Below are 22,134 nucleotides of genomic sequence, written 5' to 3'. Positions count from 1 at the left end.
AGGTAGCTCAGTAAGAATTAAGATGTCCATTGTCTGTCTCATTTTCAAGGAAAAAGAGAAGAAATACATGCTTCCTCTGGACAACCTGAAGGTGCGAGACATAGAAAAGGGCTTCATGTCCAGCAAGCATGTCTTTGCCATCTTTAACACAGAGCAGAGGTCAGTTGTAGCACCTACATACACTACAAAAGAGAAAATATATTTTCATATAATTCTTTTTTTAATGAACTTTAAAATTATGTAAAGATCAAACACTCAGAGTACACGCGTATGACTTAAATTGTAGACACAGCTAACAAAGAATTCAACTCCTCTGAGTGACCTGTGTGTGTGTGTATGTGTGAGGGTGTGCGTTCTGCCATTAACAGACAATCAATAAACAATCCAGTTAACTGTCTGCACATATTACAACCAAATTTCATGGCTTTATTGTCCCACTGGGCATTAAAAGGATCAACATATTGTAAAGAACTATTAAAGGGTTAGTTCACCCAAAAATGTAAATTAGCCCATGCAGTACTCACCCTCAAGGCATCCTAGGTGTATTTTTTTTCTTAGACTTACTTATTTCAGCTGAATTCAATTGGAGTTGGAAAATTCCTGGCTCTTCCAAGCTTTATAATGGCAATGGGTGGGAGTTTCTGTTCAAAAGAAGTGCAATGAAGTGCATCCATCCATAAGAAAAGTGCCTCACATGGCTAAGGGGGTGAATAAAGGAAGGTAGAGATTCGATGCTTTTTGTAAAAAAAATAAATGAATAAATCCATATTTAAAATGCATAAACACTTTTCTCTCACTTCAGCTAGCGGACATACATGGAAGCCATTCCGGGTGGATAACATAGGACTTATGCATAGCGCATGTGCTCGTGATTTGTGATGAACATGGAAGCACAGAGAGAACAAAACAAAACAACAATCACAAATTAGAAATACAAAACGAGGATTTATGAAAAATGAAGAAAAATAAAAATGTTGAAGGATTTCGATATAAGCCCAGAGGAGACCGTTTTTTCTTTGCTAAAGTAAGGAAACTTTGCTTATTTGCTCCTGCAAACAAACTCACGAGACTAGCACATCTCAGAGGCGCATGCACTATGCATAAGTCCTATATCATCAACCTAGAACGGCTTAACGTATGACAGTTAGAGGAAGTTAAAAGCTTGGAAGAGCCAGGACAATTTTTTATATAACTTTGGGTGGATTTGTCTGAAAGAAGAAAGTCAAATACACCTAGGAGGCTTTAGAGCAGGGATCCTCAAATCTGGACCTCGAGATCCACTTTCCTGCAGAGTTTAGCTCTAACCCTAATCAAACACACTTGAGCATGCTAATCAGTGCCAATCAATGACTTTGGGATCATTAGAAAATCACAGGCAGGTGAGTTTGATCAGGGTTGGAGCTAAAACCTCCAGGGCAAGATTTGAGGAGCCCTGCTTTAGAGGATAGAGCCTGCATTTCAGCCAGGGTTTGATGGGCCCCAAATTTTTTATGCCCCTTGGGCTGGGCTTCAGGCCAGTTTTCACATCATAGTTCAGATGCGGGTTGGGCTGGGCCTCGGGCCTGTTTTAGGCTTCTCCTAATTTTTATATTTTAGACATCCATCAATTAGTGCTGAAAAATATTTGCTGTGCTGGTGGAAACAACACGAGATCTTGCTGCCGAGACTGTCAAGAGCAGCTCAAGTCCTGCAGCAGCATGTGTGCAGTCAACGCAGCTGAAGAGTTGTGCATTCAAATGCACGCAATAGGCTAAACTTGCCGCAAAGCCCCAGCAAAAGTAATTACCATAAATGTGTTAGGGGGAAATAGTAAGGAGATACTTTAATTATTTACTAATAAACTAGTGTTTTCTGAGCGCTGAATCGCCATCTCTTCATTAGACGTGCCTTTAGAGAGAAGTGCATCTTTACAGATTATGATTATAATGAAAGAGTTTTTGATTTGTTTTATTTCGATGAGTGCTAATTTAAGGCTTTTTATAGATATTTATCTGGGAAGTGGACGAGTGTGTGAGGTAGAGGAGGAGTTACCTGCATGTCTGTGAGGCATGTATTCGCTGAGTTTTGATTCATTTTTGTGAAAAGCTTTTGTTCAAGACGAGAGGACATAAAGTGCATCATGTTTTCTTTATTTTACAAAAGCACAACATTTTGTTGATATTGTGAGTGCACACAAATACAAGTAGACCCTTACAGTTACAGTTACATTGATGTATTACTCTTACCTTTATGAGCAAAATTATGGCATAGGCTATTTTAAGTTGTTTCTATGTCCACTCCTAACAAACTTGGATATAGCGCACATTTATTATAGCACAGGTTTAACATGAAACATTTTTATATGCTTGAACTGTTTTATTATATCAACATTTTATTTTGAGCAAGTCGGGATGATTTAAGAAGGCTGAATTGATCAAACCTCTATGATCAGCTCACCGTCTGCCTCGCTGTCTCACTGGCCGCTTGGTCATTACTTTAAAAAACTAAAACTTATATAATGAACAAAAAATGCTCCAAACGTTTTTTTACATTAACTTTTTTTAAATTAATAATAATAAAAAAAGAAACAAATTATAATCATTTTGCCATTACATACAAAACTTAACTATTTTAATAGCTGAAACAGTCGTATTAGCCATTTTGGGAGAAGGTGGTAAAAAGACAGGCTCGGGCCAGTAATTCAGATAAGCTGTCTAGTGGATGATGAAATGAGTAAAAAATCCACTAGACTAGGAGAAACAACATCCCAACATCATGGAAATGTAAAAAAGTTATTATAATAGAGTTATTATTAGATGTATTTTAAAGTTGAATTTTATATTTACTCTCTCTCTCTCTCTCTCTCTCTCACACACACACACACATTTATCTCTCTCCCTCACACACACACACATTCCATTCTACAACATCTGGACTATTAATCAGTTAGATCTTTCTTCTCCTCTTTTAATATGTTTCTCCACACTTTTTTTCCTATGTGTATTTTTATTTTCTGGTGCAATTTGTTCTCTGAGCTCCTGGCTACTTCTAATGCAGGGTTTATCAGAGTTTCATGTTTGACACGCCGTGTCTTAACCACACTTAATAAATGTTTGATAAAAAGTCTTGATGTCTTGATAAAAAGAGTTGATGCTCTTGTCACATTTCACTTAGGATGGCAAGGCACGAGGAAACAAGAAGTTTTTCAATATCACAGTCTTTAATAATCCAATCAAAAGGGGAACGTAGGAGACATAGGAACACATGGAAGGACGTTCAGAACCGACAAAACTAACTGAATGGACAAGACCTTAAATACAAAGACAATTAAGGGACTAATGACTAGACACACCTGGAATCAAATTGACAATCATCAAGAGGAAGAAACTGGGTCACACGGACAAAAACACACACAGACAGTTCATAGCCCAGACAGCTCTATTCAGCTGCGATGAGTGATAGAACGTTTTGTTAGTAATTTGAATGCTAATTTTAGATAGCCTGATAGCCCATGGTGAAATCTCATTGATCCTAAACCTTGTACCATACAACTGTATATTAGTCACAGTCATAATAATCAAATGTTAATTTTTTTTCTATAGGCTAAAATGCTTTTTCTCATTCCAACTTAATTGTCCGAGATAACTACAAATTCCAAAGTCTTGAGTTGGCAAGACATCTAAATGTTTTTGAAATAAGTATCTTATTCTCACCAAAGTTGCAATTTTTCAATCAAAAATACAGTTAATAATAATAATAATATTGTGAAATTTGTATCTTGAATATTTATATTTATTTTATATAAATATTTAATTTTTTTCTTGGGATGGCAAAGCTGAATATTAATTTTCATTGTCAAATGTTCCTTCAGAAATCATACTAATATGCTGATTTGGTTTTCAAGAAACATTTCTTATTGTTATCAATGTAAAAAAGAAAAGTTGTGCTGTTTAATATTTTTTTATAGAAAGCAATAATTTTTTAGGATTCTTTGATTCTTTCAAAAGAACAACATTTCTTTTTTTACATTGTCAAAGGGATAGTTCACCCAAAAACTCTTTCAGGTTTGGAATAACATAAGTAAATTACAAATTTTTGACAAATTCATTTTTGGGTGAACTATTCCTTTAATGTTTTTATGATCACTGTTGGGAACATTACTTTAAAAAAGTAATTATTTATAGTTACTCACTACTTGTTCCAAAAAGTAACTGAGTAAGTAACTGAATAAAAGTAACTCGTTACCAGGGAAAGTATCTATTTGCGTTACTGTAAAAAAAAAAGTAAAAAAAAAGTTGCTATGTCAAAGAATTTGTATTTTTGTTTAGCAGTTTTCACAAGTCAGTTGAAATGAGTAGAACAGACAGGTGTTCGTACATAACTTTCGATATTTCTTGCACGTCAAGTAGCCTATTATCTTTGTAAGAAAAGTGTTTTTGGCCACTAGCTTTGTAGATGCGTGTGTCACACATTACATGCACGTTCTTGCCTTTGACCACAATGAATTTGAAATAGTGCTTATATCTCCACCTTGAAAATGCCAACTTTTCATCGGATTGCTCCTGACTCGCCATCTCTGCTGCTGCTGCGAATCTCTGTGTAGCTGTTGCAACGTGTGTGTGTGTGTTTGGCGCCGCTGGCGCGTGTGTGTAAAAACACTGGCTCTGATTGGCTACCATGAAAATTATGACTCTGCCTTAGCCAATCATAATCGCTTATCTCGTTATTAACCCACCTGCTCACTCGCTGTGTGAGCCAGGGGTGCATTCGGATTGCATAGTTTATTAAACCAATGCATAGTAACGCACCGCATTTAACGTTCAGTAATGTTAACGGCATTGTAACGACGGGAAAAGTAATTAGTTAGATTACCCTGTTACTGAAAAAATAACGTCGTTACCTAACGCCATTCTTTTAAACGCCGTTATTCCAAACACAGATTATGATCACTTTTGATCAATTCAATGCATCCTCACTGAATAAAAGTATTTGTTTATTATTAAATCTTTTTTTTTCTTAATGACTCCAAACTTTTAAACAGTAGTCAAGATATATATATATATATGTTTTATATGGTAATTGTGTTTGACAATGTCAGAGGGCTAAGATTCACTGCAAAGTCAATTAATGGGCCATCAATGACCATGTCACACAACCAATTCAAAATTTGATTTTTTGATTTTGCCTTGCAATGAAAGAAATCTTGTCTCAGAGGGCAAAATCATAGCCAAAATTGTCTCAAGGAGAGTGCAGTGGAGTCACATCTGGTGGTCACAGCACACACACACTTATTCACACATCTGCCTGCCCTTCTACAGGGACATATAGATTTCAAATGTACTCCTTTATATTTTCTAACATAAACACACTCTACCTTCAAAGTAATACTTCACAGAGAGTCCAACAGGAACAGGGGCGCAGTAGGACACACTTCTGGACCATTCCTGGCCAGTCTCTACTTAAGTGTCCCTCCCTGCTCTCTTTTTCTCTCCGTCTCTGACATTGTGTCTCTAGAAATGCAGTCTCTTTCATTTTCAAGTGCGGGTGTGTCTGGGATTAATTAGCTGCTTAATTGGAGAGATGTTGGTATGCTGCGGTGAACACACACACACACACACACACACACAGCTTTGACTGTGAGAAAGGCATGGCAGACTATTGTAAACACACCCATGACTGCACCACAATCAATCAGATGCTCCCACACTCTACACACACACACACACACACACACACACACACACACACACACGCACACATCCATCATTTCAAGCACTCTGTATAAAGATATTCAAGCTTGCATAAACTCCACACTGATTCCCACTCACCAGCAGAAACATACCACCCAGCACTCCAAAAAATCCCCTTTTTTTCTCTCTTGCTCTCTTATACACTCACACACACGCACACACTTTAATAATGTAGTGATTCATACTGTGCCCTTTACACCCTCCATCTCCCTAGTGTCAGAGCGACTGGTGATGTCAGGAGGTAGATGTCGTTTTGTCACAGCTGTGACTCCAGTCTGGCATGGAATGGAAAAAGTGCTCATAAACAAAGCAGAGAGCTTTTTCTTCCACTTTATTTTGTCTGTGTTTGCATCAGTGTGCATTGCATCCAGGTTCATATATGATGGTGAGTAGTAATGTGCGGTTCTGGACTCACTCAGGACTGTGATTAAAGGAATGTTTTGGATTAAACATAAGCCGTGACATCTGAAACGTTGTAATGATTACCGCATACAATAATTACGACCTGCTCATCAGTTTGTAAAAACAAACAAAAGTAGTTTTTACAGTAATGCATTTACAAAGGAAACCTCTCCCCATACACACTTTTATTACATTTAAGGGAAGTCGTGGCCTAATGGTTAGAGAGTCGGACTCCCAATCGAAAGGTTGTGAGTTCGAGTCCCGGGCCGGCAGGAATTGTGGGTGGGGGGAGTGCATGTACAGTTCTCTCTCCACCTTCAATACCACGACTTAGGTGCCCTTGAGCAAGGCATTGAACCCCCAACTGCTCCCCGGGCGCCGCAGCATAAATGGCTGCCCACTGCTCTGGGTGTGTGCTCACAGTGTGTGTGTGTGTTCACTGCTCTGTGTGTGTGCATTTCGGATGGGTTAAATGCAGAGCACAAATTCTGAGTATGGGTCACCATACTTGGCTGAATGTCACTTCACTTCACTTACAGTATTGCGATTTTTGTTGTTTTCACAAGCAGTATTTAACCCATAACATTCAACATTCAAATTGCATGCATTCAGTGTTGAAATAGCTAACTAAAATGGAATTTAAAAAACAAAGCTGAAATAAACTATAATATCAGATTTAAAACAATTATTAAATGTACTAAAAAGTACAAAATCGATTTGGCAACTAGCTGAAATAAAAGTATTTAAATTATTACAACTAAAATAATATCAATATAAATAATGACTTAATTTAAATAAAGATATTAAAATGAATAAATATCTGAAAATCACTCTGCAAAATTCATAAAACTTAAACTAAAATTAAAACGAAAACTTAAAGCTTAAAAAAAATAACTAGTAGAACTGACAAAAAAAGTACTAAATTGCTAAAAATCTAATTAAAGCTAAAACTAAAAATAAAAGACTATAATAGTAAATTATCAATACTGAGATTACATGAATCTAAGACTTTGGGGCAAGATCTAAGCTTCAGTTTGAGAAAAAAAAAAATCCATAATAAGCCCCAGAAACATAGCCAAATATTATTTTTGGATGTGCACAGATTGTTTTGTTGATTTTGTTCATACTCCGTTTTTGAGTCTGAATCCATTTAAAAGTCAGAGCCGTACTTTGTGGTTTTGGAATGGCAAATAAAGTTCATTACATTCACAAGCACCGCAGTTATCCTGTCATAAATACCATGAACTACCAATGAATTATGAATCGTTTAACCGCAAAACAATATTCCACACATTACACTGTATTAGGAGGGTCTGCAAAGCAAATGATGTTTTGACGCTTGGATCAGTGTATCGCTTGACGTGTGCAGTCATATACGTAAACTTTGGGACTAAGTCCTTACGCAAGCGACTTTAAGAAATTATTTCTCAGTTATAGCAATTAGTAACACTGACTCCTATCTGCGCTTGTAAAAATAGTGTTTTGTAGCCGAGTTTTATGAGTTCAGTGCGTGTGTGTGTCCAACTTGACCCCGGTCTCAAGTCACGTTCCTGTAGCCGTGTTCTTATCAGCCGTAGACTAAATCAAAAACACGTTGTACATTATACTTTAAGCCTCTTACCCCACAGGCACAACAAAGAGAAACAATAGCCACAAAAAGACAGCGAAATGAGAGGGAAACAAAAGGAGGAGAGGAACAACAGAATAATTGGGGGAATGTGGAACAGATGGAGTGAGACAGGCTCCAGATTCCTGCCTCTCTCTGAGCCAAAAAAAAAAAAAAAAGACGGGGAATGAGACTAGGTAAAAAGATATGAGACAATAAATGGGAATGGTAACGATGTTAAAAAAAAAGGTAGGACAAAATCTGGAAAAATAAAAAAAGAAAAGATTAGAATCAGATCGGAGAGAGTGAAAGGATATTCACGTCAGACTGGGCTGAAGGGGTGGTCTGGGGTTTGTGGTTTTGGACAGATGATATGTGCGAGCGAGAGAGGGTTTTGCCGCACTTGTTTGTGTGAGAGTGTATGTGCTGCCATGGGAACCGGCTAACTACAGATTCTTTTGGCCTTAGGAACGTGTATAAGGACTACAGGCATCTGGAGCTGGCCTGTGACACTCAGGACGAGGTGGACAGCTGGAAGGCCTCTCTGCTGCGAGCTGGGGTTTACCCAGAGAAAACCACAGTAAGCAAAGGAACCCACTGGCTTCTGTACCTGTACGCTAAACCCTGCGGCATAAAACTTCAAAATAAAGGTTACCGTTTAAACCAAAAAGGGATTTATAGCCGGATACCATGTGGATCTTTATAAGCTCCACTCAGAACGTTTATTCCCTACTTCTTTACAAAACCAACAACATGTGCTGGTGCTGTAAAATAATACTGTAAAAATGCCCCATTTTTATCAACCCTTGAGTTCCTTTCTGAAGAAAGTTCACGCTGCTCTTTTTCATACAATGAAGGCAGACCAGACCAAAAACACTACAAAAAAAACTACGTAGAAGTAGTCCAAATGACGTAATTTTTCAACTCCGAGTCCAAATATGCCTACTTTGCTACTATATAGATAAAGAAAGTATGTGAAGTGAGTATGTATGAATTTGTAGTAATTCTAAAACAATAGGTGAATAGTACCTGGTTGGCCTATTGCTTTCGGTGAGATCCACATCTAATGGACACTTTACTGTCCAGTGGCATATTCAATGAAATTCATTCCATATCAAATGTAGTAGCTACTTAGTATATGACATTTTGGGTACAGCTCGTCTTTGTTTTTTTTTGCATCCTAGCTCTCTAAAGTAAATTTCATTTACACATATTTCAATTTCAAAATGACTTTTTATGAGACATGACTATGAGATTCTAGCAAATTATAATGATTTTAGTATGTTTCATGCACAAGTCTTATGGTTTCATAAGACTTGAACTATAGCGCACAACACTTGAGCACTTTTATAATGCTTTTTTGTTCTTTTTTGCATGTTCTCATTCTTTTTTATTGCATGTAAAAGAGCAGCATGAACATTATGCCTAAAGTCTTCTTTTATGTTTTGTAAAAGAAAGAAAGCCACAATGGTTTGGAACAACTTGAGGATCTAAATGTAACAGAATGTTCACTTTTGAAAGAACTATTGAATCCAGAAAACAAATACGCTGATCTGAAGAACCTATACAAATAATCAAATAACCAACTAAACTTAAACCTTTAAAGGGATAAGTCAACCAGAGATGAAAATTCTTTCATCATTTACTTGCCTTCATGTCATTCCAAACCAGTGAGATTATCAAGAATCTTCAAAACATAAAGACGCTTTTTAATGAAACCAGAGAGATTTCTATCTTTTCATTGAAAATCAATTCCACTAAAACTTCGCTGATTCAGAAAGTTCATTTCTACATCGTAAAAGGCATCCATATGAATTGAGTTGTTTAATTAAAGTCATCTATATGGTAAACAGTAGCTGTATCTGTATCTGCATGTTTGAGCTTTCGTTGTTCATATTTAATGTTCTTAATGTATGTGATAGAAGTTTGTGTGCATAAAAGCCTAAATTAAATCTGTTCATCATACTGTATAAAGTGATTATGCATATTGGATTAAACAGCTTGGTTCATATGAATCACTTTCACAATGTCTTTATGAACTTTCTGAAGCATCAGGGTTGTGGTGGAATGAATTTTTGGAGTAGGAACAAAAATATCTTCAATTGTGTTTCGAAGATGAACCCAAATGTACAGGTTTTGAACGTGATGAGTAAATTATTTTTGGGTGAAAAATCTCTTTAAGCACTTCGTCAAAGAACCATTGAAGAAATCTTCGCAAGCTGCAGTGCTCTAAGAAACATAAGGTTATTATACGTTCACATAATAACGAGGCACACATGGAATCTATGCACACAGAGTATTGCAGAAACCTCCACAGATTCCTGCAGAACTGGAGCGCCTGGCGCTCATAAATGTTTAACACATTTCATATTTTATAGCACACGATTCTACAGATTTTGCCCTAAAATTGGTGAATAAAAAGTCTGCTGATTCCATCTAGGCATTCTAATAACTGTGCACTGTAGTTAACTGGATAACTCTCGCTCCTGTAGCGTTTCTATGTGTGTGTTTGACTCTGCGGCTGCAGGCTTCATGGTGGCTGTGCTCTGGGGTCAGGAGCTCTGCTGCATTCCTCAGCTCTTGTGTCACACCATGGAGGATCAGTGAAGGAGGGGGCTTCGAGCTCTGTTTCTAATCAGCTCCCTTGCCTTTTTTTTCACCATCCCCTTCTTTCGGTCTTTATGTATGCTTTGGAGCAACATGTTAAGTGATGTCACAGTTCTGTCAGGGTTCCCCATAATTCGCTCTGACAGAAGTCTACCACACCCACTCCGACATTTACTGAAGTAAAACTCATTTTTTCCTTGTGTCTTTTGCACCCCCCCACCTCACCCCACCCCCCAAACATCTATTTTCCAGCTTCGTTCACTTTATGTTTGTGCACTCATTGCCCTCTGAAACATCTTTGTCATCCCCCAGTATTGACAATACATTTAGTGTCCAGGTTTGCCCATGTCTTCCTCTCTCTTTTTTCTGATTGCTCAGGTGGATGGAGAGGGTCCAGCTCAGGCGGAGAGCTTCTCCATGGACCCTCAGTTAGAGCGTCAGGTAGAGACCATCCGCAACCTGGTTGACTCGTACATGAGCATCGTCTACAAAAGCATCCGAGACCTGATGCCCAAGACCATCATGCACCTTGTCATCAACAATGTAATAAAAAATAATAATAGTCAAACCAGTAAAACTTTTTTTTTTTTTATGTAAGATGCAGAGATATACATTCATTCATACATTTATATTATATAAAAAATGTACCATGTCATGTTAACATTAGGTTTCCGCAGCAGGGACATTTGTTTAACATTAGTATTTTATTATTTATTGCATTATTATATTATTTATTAATCTTGGCAACCAATTTACTGTACATTTTTAAAGCTTTATAGTAAGTTTACCTCAAGATGTAATAAAAATATTATTCTTCCATACACTATAAATTATTCAAATATTTAAGTATAGTAAACTATACATTTAAAGTATATACTTCTATAATATATTTAAAGTATATACTTTTATAATATAATATAATTGTTTTGTACTTGAATTGTAAAATAAATATTATTTAAAATCTGGGTTGGGTTAGAATGAAAATGTGTAATTCTCAGACCTTTGCTCAGAAAGAAAATCATATTTTAAGGCAGTATTGTGACAATATATTGGCATATTTCCAATTTTTTTTTAACTTGACAGTGTTTGGACACCATGGAAAAATATCTGGTCAGTTTTCAATGTAATTGATTTGACCATCTTTTAGGCCCAATTCATTTATGTTTCAAAATCAATTCCAAAATAGTTCCACTGTGATTTTATATTGACTTAAGGACTTTAAATTTATACATTTTAATAACACAACTGAACAGTTGTCCACAACAGATTAGTCCTATGTGTTGTGTTGTGTTGTGTTGTACACTACTGTGCCACCATAGTTATTGCTATAGCTATCGTTATAGTTAACATTCTTGGTTTAACCCCTTAACTGTCACTCACATTTTTGAACATAGACTTTATAGTAGGGCCGATCGTTAATGCGCATCTCGTCAGTAAAGCCGGTTCCCTAATCAGAGGTAAATTCCATCAGGTGCGTGATTTCACATAGAGCAGCTGTTACTACACGGAGCCGTTGTTAACTGACAAGCTGCGCAAATCCACGTTCATCATTAGTGTTTATTTGCGCATCTTCTCAGTTAACAACGGCTCTGTGTAGTAACAGCTGCTCTATGTGAAATTACGCACCTGATGGAATTTACCTCTGATTAGGGAACCGGCTTTACTGACGAGATGCGCATAACGATCGGCCGATCTCGATCGGAGCACCCCTACTTTATAGTGCACGATCCAAACTTAAATTTTTATAATTCATGAATGAAAAAAACATTTTGTAACATGATATTGATGTACCATTCACATGGTAATGCAATGTCTGATTTTAAAATGGGTTTTAAAAGATAAATTTAGAGATTTTAAGTTTTCAGTTGATATAATTTCTGATGATTTCTAAAATGTGATAGAGAAAAAGGCAACGAAGAAGTTCAGATATGATGTAGATTTTTGAGGGTGCACTCTTGTCATAAATTAATCTATTACTTTTCCTACATAATTTTTAACAAAAAACATTGGTAAATATATATTTGGGAGTCTTAGACCTTTCCAACGACATATAGTTTGTCAAGATTAGACTAGATTTAATTGTAATATAGTGATACTTCTAGATACTTCTACTTAAATCTAGGCATCACGTATACGGGACGGGGTGACAGTTAACAGATTAAACATATTTGTGTGGATGATGTGTGAGTAGTTCACTATTCAGCTAGTCATGGAATCTAAACATTGCGGCCACATTGAAAGAGAGAATATGACTGTGTCATCATCTCACTGTATATAACTTCAAGTCCTGTTCCTTTTTTAATGTGGAAACTAATTTTCTAATTAGTGTTCCTTTTCTAATGTGTTCTCCACCCATAGGTTGAGGAGTTTATCCACTCTGAGTTGCTGGCTCAGTTGTACTCTTCAGGAGATCAGTACTCTCTGATGGATGAGTCTCCTGAACAGGCCCTGCGTAGAGAAGAGGTGCTGTGTACCCACGCCGCCCTGAAGGAGGCACTAAACATAATCACTGACATCTCTACTTCTACCATCTCCACCCCGTTGCCACCCCCAGTAGATAACTCCTGGCTCCATAGTGGCTCGCTACACCGAAGGTACCTCACGTCTCCACTTCCTCTTCATCATCACTCCACCTCCACCTTAGAATTGAATCTGTACTCCGGCACATAATTTATGGTGGACCGTTGGCACACACATGGACTGAATTACCAGGATTTCTGGAAATTTCATGGTGTTTTCAAAACCTAGGAAACTGAGTGAGATTAATAACAAATTAAAAGTCATGGAAAATTGGTTTTTATAGAGCTTCATACTCTTGTGTAGAGTATTGTCGGATGCCAGCGAGTCTTTCTTTGGAGGCGGTTCTTTTCAATGAATCATTGAACTAGTTCATGTCATTCTGAATCATTTCTTAGTGAATCATTCTGAATAAAAAATATTCTTTAAAAACTTATCCAGTAACCACAAGTCAATGGTGACTGGTAATGGAAATGTTGTGGCCCACCCAAAGAGCTAATGCATCCCTCATTCTCATTCTCTCTCAGGTCTCCTCCAGGTTATAGTGTACCTAAGAAGCATCCTGCTCCGCCTGCTCCTTCGTTACGAGCTCACTTTGAAACTCCTGGGGTCACACCGGTCTGCAACAGCACAGACACCACCAACACTACCAGCCGCCCCAAACGAGTCCCTCCTAGTGTTCCCAGGTAAAAATTCACCTGAAGGCACACTAACAGCATCAGACCATGGCTTGTTCCATTTCAACAAACCTCATTTTTGCACAACATGATTCATCAACCGATGTTTATCTACAGTAGGAAAGGGATTTCGCGTGTGATCCTTCCATTAACAACACAGCTGAGTAAACATTCGATTAATAAAGTACCCAGTGACCAGAGGGCTTGAATCAGGTGCGTCAGCACTGAAATAGGCTGAATATTTGAAACGAACCCAGTGACCCGTAACTTCACAGCATTTTTAAACAGTATTTCAACAGTTTTCCAAGCTTGAAAGCTGCAGTGGACTTGTGGTTTCCCCTTTCCTAGGTTATGTCTTCCGTTAATCCAACGTGTTGCAAACTACTTATGAACCAAGGAGATCTATGAAAGTGTGGGCCAATTTTCACTGTTAACTTGTTACTTATTAGCATGCATATTACTAGCATATTGGCTGTTTATTAGTACTTATGAAGCATATATTAACGCCTTATCAGAATGACCATATTTAAGATCCCTTAATCCTAACGCATACCTAAACTACCTTACTAACTATTAATTAGCAGGTAATTGAGGCAAAAATCATAGTCAATAATTAATTAATACTGCGATTTGGTCCCCAAACTAAAGTGTGGCTGCCAAATTTTGTTTGCATAAAAGGTCCATTGTGTGGTGTACAGTATGAGGCACTGCTCACACAGAAATTACTTTCAAACCAAGCAGCTTTTAGTAATTCAATGAGATGCGAGTAGCTTTAACATGAGCAAAATCTTTGTTGGGAACTTTTACGCCCCCAAGCATGATTGATTGTGCAGATTCCTATAAGATTGACTGGATTTTACCCACAAATATTTGCCAAGCAGCGGTAAATGTGACTGCACCTTAATACAGAGAGAAAGCTATCCGTTAGCATTCCTATCCATCTCAACGGCAGTTCCTTGGCAGGCATAGGTCCCCATGGAAGTTTTAGAACTTTTAGCTTTTAATGCAAAATGAAGAGCAAAAGATTGTAAAGCCCAAAGTATATCTCAATTTTGACTCATTTACTTGGTGTATATATTGCACAGATGTATGCATAGCCTTTAAAAGTATAGGCTACTCCATTTAAAGGGATAGTTCACCCAAAAATTTAAATTCTGTCATTAACTCTCACCCTCATGTCGTTCCAGACCAGTAAAAACTTTGTTAATCTTCAGAACACAAATAAAGATATTTATGTTGAAATTTAAGAGCTTTCTGACTCTCCACAGACAGCAATGTAACTACCACGTGCAAGGCCCAGAAAGGTAGCAAGGACATTATTAAAATAGACCATGTGACATCAGTGGTTCAACCACCATTTTATGAAGCTAAAAGAATACTTTTTGTATGCAGGGGAAACAAAAATAACTAAGTTATTCAACAATTTAATCTCTTCCATGTCTGTCTTCTCCATGCATTCACGAGAGTACCACGACACATGCACTGCGTATTATTTGCCTGTCATGAACGCGCGTCGAAGACTGATACAGAAGAGAAGAAATTGTTTAATTTATTTTTTTATTTTTCACAAAAAGTGTCATAGCTTTGGAAAAAATTTTGTTGAATCACTGATGTAACATGGATAATTTTTAAATTGTCCTTGCTACATTTCTGTGCACTGAACGTGGTAGTTCCATTGCTGTCTATGGAGGGTCAGAAAGCTCTCGGATTTCATTAAAAAATACCTTAATTTGTGTTCTGAAGATGAAGGCCTTACGGGATTGGAACTACATGACAAAATATTAAATTATGGATGAACTAATATTCTGCACAAACACAGGTGCTCGACACAAACACGCTAAAATGTTTCATCCTTTGTTAAGAAGTTAAACTGTTTAACCAGAGTTGTGAGTATCTTTGAACTCTCCCACTAGCACTCATCTATTGTTGCCATCTCAAGCAGTCCGTGAATCTATTTTGACTGTTAAATCAGGCTGTGTGTGTACAGTTTGTGTGTACTCTGCTGATGATGAAATTTACGTCATAAAAACTGAAGTATACTTTATATTTAACTGATTTAGTTAGGTTGCACAAGCCTGTCATCTCTTATTTGGGCTGAATGTGTAAAATTTTTCCTGGAAAAGGTTTATTTCTATTTATCAGAATGTGTTTAAACTTAATTGTACATTTACAGTTACAACATATGATCAATATTACATTTTTATTCACACACCCCCAAATCAGAATGTCAGAAAGTGCACAGTTGCAAGAAACCCCTTAAGTAAAGAAAGCCCTTCTTTATAATGATAAGTTATTATCACTAAGGGTTTTTCTTGCTGCAACCGGCTGCAGAGTTTCCCGCTGGTAATTATGGCATTGTGGTGGCGTTCATGTGCATTCGTCTCATAAATATGACCATTCCAGCATTACTTTATGGCAGCATATGATTGTTAAAAAACAATTTAAGATCTGCTAGTTCTGCTATCCTTCCCAAATGTTGGGATTTATGCTCGTAGTGAACACGACTAATAGGACTTTCCATGTCCAGAGAGCTAGGCTTGTTCTTGGATCCGTGTTTAGGATTAGTCTCAAAGCTGTGCACTCAGAGACCAGAACTCTTCGTGAAATATACGCATACCTACCTTCACATGCATGATAGATGAGACCACGTGCTCACTGGTCCCAAAACTACAGCACTAGATCACAGACACTGCTGTCTCCACGCACCATGAACATATGGTCTTGAGTGCAAAGGAAAAAGAAACTTTAACTTGAACAGATGTCATTGCTCAATCACGCAGGCAAGCATATTTACATTTGAAGGCTTTTAAAAATCATGCAAATTTTCGAGGAGCAGGGAAAGTATGCACTGCAGGCAAATCTCACGCAAATGGTCAAGTAAAATGTCAAAATCATATATATTACACACACCAAGAAAGATATAGTAAATATACACATCATGCTACTGATTGTGTGCTTTTTGTACTGAATTTGATTTTAATACAAAAAAATTTGTATTAATTTTTTTTCTTTTTTTAAATCATGGTGTCTAGATGATTTAAATTGTATTACATCTATGAGATTTTGTTTCTTTTTTCATTCGCATAATATTATTTAAAATTATATATTATACATATATATATACAGTACAGACCAAAAGTCTGGACACACCTTCTCATTCAAAGAGTTTTCTTTATTTTCATGACTATGAAAATTGTAGAGTCACACTGAAGGCATCAAGGGCTATTTGACCAAGAAGGAGAGTGATGGGGTGCTGCGCCAGATGACCTGGCCTCCACAGTCACCGGACCTGAACCCAATCGAGATGGTTTAGGGGTGAGCTGGACCGCAGACTGAAGGCAAAAGGGACAACAAGTGCTAAGCATCTCTCGGGGAACTCCTTCAAGACTGTTGGAAGACCATTTCAGGTGACTACCTCTTGAAGCTCATCAAGAGAATGCCAAGAGTGTGCAAAGCAGTAATCAAAGCAAAAGGTGGCTACTTTGAAGAACCTAGAATATGACATATTTTCAGTTGTTTCACACTTTTTGTATATAATTCCATATATAATTCCATATATAATTCCACATGTGTTAATTCATAGTTTTGATGCCTTCAGTGTGAATCTACAATTTTCATAATCATGAAAATAAAGAAAACTCTTTGAATGAGAAGGTGTGTCCAAACTTTTGGTCTGTACTGTATATATATATTACTAATAGAATATAATATATTTTATTGCAATTTTTAAACATTTATTTTATTAAAATTATATTTTTTATAATTGTTAATAGATTTATAATTTAATATATTTATATGTTATAAGAGTTGATATTATATGATTACAACATTTTCTGTATTGTTTAGAACTCTCTTTATAGTAATGAGAATTAGCTGTAATTCATACAAATCTCAATGCTAAAAATAGGGTTTTGCTTCCTTTTTGCACAAAGTCTCGTTTTTTCCTGTGGATTTTGGTGGGGAATATGATCCGGATGTTTATTAGCGAGTCTCACTCGTGACTTGAGATGAGTGGAGGGCTTGTTGAAAACGTGTTTTTTATATTTGAGTGCAGACAGTCACTATTCTCTTCCTCTCTTTCTAGCTCTCGCCTTGTTTGAATGTCAGAGACCAATCACATGAAGGCTTCTCATATGTTTTACAGTTCTTTGATTATTGTGTTTTATTGATATCTGGTATGTTTTGTATTTCATATGAACAAGAATAAACCAAACTTGACTTCATTAAAGGAGCACTGAGGGTTACAGTCACCTTCCTGCAGTATTCACAAACTGACCGTATCTTTTTATTTCTCACCATTCTAGTGGCATTCGCTTTTTTTAAGACTTTCCTTGGTTTTCCCCTCGTGATTGTTCCTTTTTCTCACTCTCATTCCTTACCTTCACTTTTTGGCCCATTTTTCCCTGTCTTTTCTGCCTCATTTCCTTTGTGTTCAGAAACGGGGCTGTTTGGACCTCCACCCTTTTTCTCCTGCTTTTTCTCTCTCTCTTTCTCTCTCCCCCCGTCGCCCCTTTCTCTAGTTCTCCCACTCACTTTTTCACATTTCCTTTCACCATCACTCATCCCAACTCTCCAACTTTCCCTCTCTTTCCTTCCACCCCAATTCCCCTTGTCTTTTTTTCTCCTTCACTTTTTGCAGAACTCGTTTGAACCTTTTCACAGTCCTGCTGCTGTCTCCAGCGTGACCCCGACCAGAGCGGGCCTGACTGAATCTGAAGACCTAGGCAGCATTTCTGGGCACTAAAACGGCAGTTCTGAGACGCCGCCAGCATCTCACCAAGCAGCGTTCCTCTCTCGCACCTCATCCACTTCTCCAATTACACATTCTTGTACTTATAACTTTCTTTCTGTCTTCCAGTAAACCTCTGGCATTTCCAGGCTGCTAGATCTCGTATGTTTCCTCAAGCATTGTTTTGCTTTTTTTTCCATCGTCTCCATCTTTTCTTTTTCTTTCTGTGAAACCACAGGCTTGCACTAGCCGCAGCACAGGAAAAATAAAAGCCACTCTCTTCTCTTTCCCATCCCAGAGAGCTGCTCCCTCTGCCAGCTCCATTAGAGAGTGAGATTCCTGTGCCTCCACAGGGATCTTTCCAGGACCAACTCTGCAGGAATGCTGAACTCATATTCCCTTAAACACTCTCACACACACACACACTCATTCAAGACGTCCCGACACCGTAGCTTGTGATTGTAACATGGTCAGCGCACAGTAATGAGCTCTTTTGGGCCTAATTAAAGGTCACTGTTAGAATACTTCTGTTCGAGCACAAGGTGTGGAGACGAAGATTTCTCTAAAACATTGACACAGTGGCGCTGTCAGAATTTTGCTCTGTTCATTTGAGCATCCTGACCAGAACGGCACAGAAACATTAGCTTAACCAATTGCGTGTGTTTGTGGCGGGACTTTTCTGAAATCACAAACTTTAGTTTTAAGAACGGCTTGTAATTACTGCTATTAAAGTTTGGAAACTTCTTTAAAAAGACATTATTTAAGAAAAACTGTAACACTTTGGGGTAAGGTCAAAATTAGTTCAAGCAGTAGGTAGCACAACTAAACAACAATTGCTTTTCTAGGTTAATGTTAATTTGTAAATAAACCATTGTATATTGTTCAAATGTATATGCCACATTTCATAGTATAGGGTCACTAAGATTTTTTACAATATTTTTGTAGCAAGTCTCTTATGCCCACCAAGGCTGCAGTTATTGATTGCGAATACTGTATAAACATTAGTATTGTAAAATATTTTTACAGTTTAAAATATCTGGTTTATATTTTAATATATTTTCAAATCTAATTTATTCCTGTGATGCAAAGCTGAATTCTTTTGCATCATTACTTTAGCCTTTAGTGTCACATGATCCTTGCTGCTCAACAAACGTTTATAGTTCAATATTATCAGTGTTGAAAACAGTTGCGCTGTTTAATGTATTTATGGAAATGTTGATACCTATATTTTAGATTCAAGAGAACAGTATTTATTTGAAACATTATACATTTATTTTCTCTCACTTTTTATCCACTTAATGCATCCTTGATGAATAATAGTAATAATTTATTTCGGACTCCAAAACTTTTGAATGGTATGAATATTTTGAATATAAAACTACCCTAAATTAATAAATGCTGTAAACGTATAGTATATGATAACTATACATTAAGAAATATGAGCAAATTGAACTTTAATGTAAAGTATCACTAAAAAAGAATCCATTAAACACGTTTGAGATATTCTGGATATTTTCTGGAGTTTTTTTTTTTTTAGATTTTTGTGTATGACTCAGCAAGGTTTGGTATTTATTTTGTAGCCCATCTAAGGAAAAAATCTTTTTTGTGTTCTTCTCAGTTCTGGTGATCAGATCTGGCCATTTGTGCTCATTTCGCTTTCATTTCCCCAAAACAAAACACGCTTGCAGGCAATTGTAAACATATGCAGACATCTGAAGGAGAGCAGTTAATGGGAGATTGTTGTTATTTCCATTATTTCCATCTGAATTGGCAGAGCTGTGAGCTATGACCTATAGCAGTCTGTCCTGACAGCTCAGGTTATGTGTAATGTGTTGCAGGAGACAGCCACCGGCGGTGCCCACTCAACAGCCCCACTGAGACACCGATGCCCACCAGTGAGAGAGAAAGCACCAACCACAAGAACTGCTTGAATTTTCATTAAGAAGACAAGACCGCAAAGATTCACATCTTACACACAGTGAAAAACTATCAAAACAGATTTCAATGTAGAAAACTGATCTCCAGATGGTGGTGAGATTGAGCAATGTGCGAGGTTTGTTCCTGTTTTGTACATAGGTTGATGTTTGCAATGTGAGTTCAGCTCTTTATCAGGCTTAAATAAAAAGAATTTTGGGATTTTGTAAATACTGTGTGCTAAAGAAGTCTGACAATTTCCGGGTTGTATTGTTAAAATTGCTCACGGTTAGTGATTGCTATCTGAACCAACACCTAATCCCGAGATTAAAACTTCAGCATGTAATTTCTCACAATGGTTGTGCCGCGAACATGATTTATATCTCAAATCAAGCAGCTTGTAAAGGAACCACCCACATCAGCCTAGCTTTGTACTGAGAACTTCCAGCAGTACTCTCGTTTTAGAAAATGTGGAAATCAAACAAACAAAAAAACATTCGTAATCTTATTTTGCCAAACATAACTTCATTAATTTATAATAAAGTATTCAATTTAAAAGACACTCTTTTTGCACAGAATGTTTTAATTTGGCAACTTTATTGCAGTGTCACACAGACTGTTTATTTAAGATGTTAGTTATAAATGATACTACAGAAAAGCCAACAAAGGCTTATTATATTTTATCAGTTGAACACTGGCAGAAACGTCCTGTTGCTGTGCCGTTCTATTATGAACAACAATTAAAGCTGCAGAAATACCTGGGACTGACTGACATCTTGTGGGCAACAGCTTGTCCAGAACTGTTTCCACTCTGGTGAATTTTTTATCACCTCCATTGAAATAAAAAATCATTCAATCATTAAATCGTGCATTAATCACATCGAAAATAAATGTTTTTGTTTAAACAATATATGTATTTTAATATATTTAGAAAATATTTACCAGTATTTACATGCATATATTTATATTTTTTATTATATATAAAATAAAAATTTTCATGAATATATACATGCATGTGTTTGGATATATATATATATATACAGTACAGACCAAAAGTTTGGAAGTTTCTTCTGCTCATCAAGCCTGCATTTATTTGATAAAAAATACAGAAAAAAACTGTAATATTGTGAAATATTATTACAACTTAGAATAATAGTTTTCTATTTGAATATACTTTAAAAAATAATTTATTCTTGTGATTCAAAGCTGAATTTTCAGCATCATTACTCCAGCCTTCAGTGTCACATGTAACATCCAGTCTATCACATGATCATTTAGAAATCATTCTAATATTCTGATTCATTATGAGTGTTGGAAACAGTTTTGCTGTCTAATATATTTGATGAATAAAAGGTTAAAAAGAACTGCATTTATTCAAAAAATAAATAAATAATAATATATATTCTAATAATATATTTTCTTTACTATCACTAAAAACATTCCCTTTTGTGAATGCCTGCCCACGCCCAATCATAATATTAGTACAATTTATTAATAATAATTTAGCCGTAAATAAAATGACCAACATAATGACCTTTCACCTGACGACGAAGACCTCATCCGACCGGGATGGTAAGTGGTGTTTCATTCTCAGCGAAGTGATTTTGATGTTTATTTACTTATTATTATTTTGCAAGAACGATGTGATGTGAGAACATGCAGATATGTTGTTTATATTGCTGTGTGTAGTCTGTAGGGTAGAAGTAACGTTAGCGTGCTCTTTGAGGGAGAAAAGTTTCACAGGCATCGAAGGGTCTGGTCTTTTTTATGTTATTTGACTAAACTTTTATTATATTACAGTACTTATTTATTTTTTTAACACATAGAGTACCTTAAAAATAATTATCACAACACTGGTAACGCTTATTCAGATTTTATAATTCTCTGAATTATCATTATAAAAATAAAAACAATTTAGAAATGAATTAAAATATAATGATATTTTAAATGTGA

At 36.5% G+C, this 22,134-nt stretch overlaps 1 protein-coding gene across 2 annotated transcripts in view; it reads left to right on the top strand.

Annotated features, from left to right (window-relative positions):
* Positions 1–20,291, top strand: part of LOC132106979 (dynamin-2-like) — a 50,176-nt gene extending 29,885 nt beyond the window's left edge. For both annotated transcript variants that reach the window (XM_059513102.1, XM_059513101.1), the window contains 6 exons: positions 50–159; positions 8,206–8,317; positions 10,723–10,887; positions 12,703–12,938; positions 13,389–13,547; positions 20,106–20,291. In XM_059513102.1, the coding sequence (XP_059369085.1) occupies positions 50–159; positions 8,206–8,317; positions 10,723–10,887; positions 12,703–12,938; positions 13,389–13,547; positions 20,106–20,145 (822 nt within the window). In that variant the 3' untranslated portion in view covers positions 20,146–20,291. The remainder of the gene's footprint in view (positions 1–49; positions 160–8,205; positions 8,318–10,722; positions 10,888–12,702; positions 12,939–13,388; positions 13,548–20,105) is intronic.
* Positions 20,292–22,134: the final 1,843 nt, after the last annotated feature.

The sequence above is a fragment of the Carassius carassius genome, chromosome 27 (assembly GCF_963082965.1).
Source record: "Carassius carassius chromosome 27, fCarCar2.1, whole genome shotgun sequence".
Taxonomy (NCBI): Eukaryota; Metazoa; Chordata; class Actinopteri; order Cypriniformes; family Cyprinidae; genus Carassius; species Carassius carassius.
Note: the sequence above shows the minus strand (reverse complement) of the source record. Positions and strands in the feature narration are given on the sequence as shown.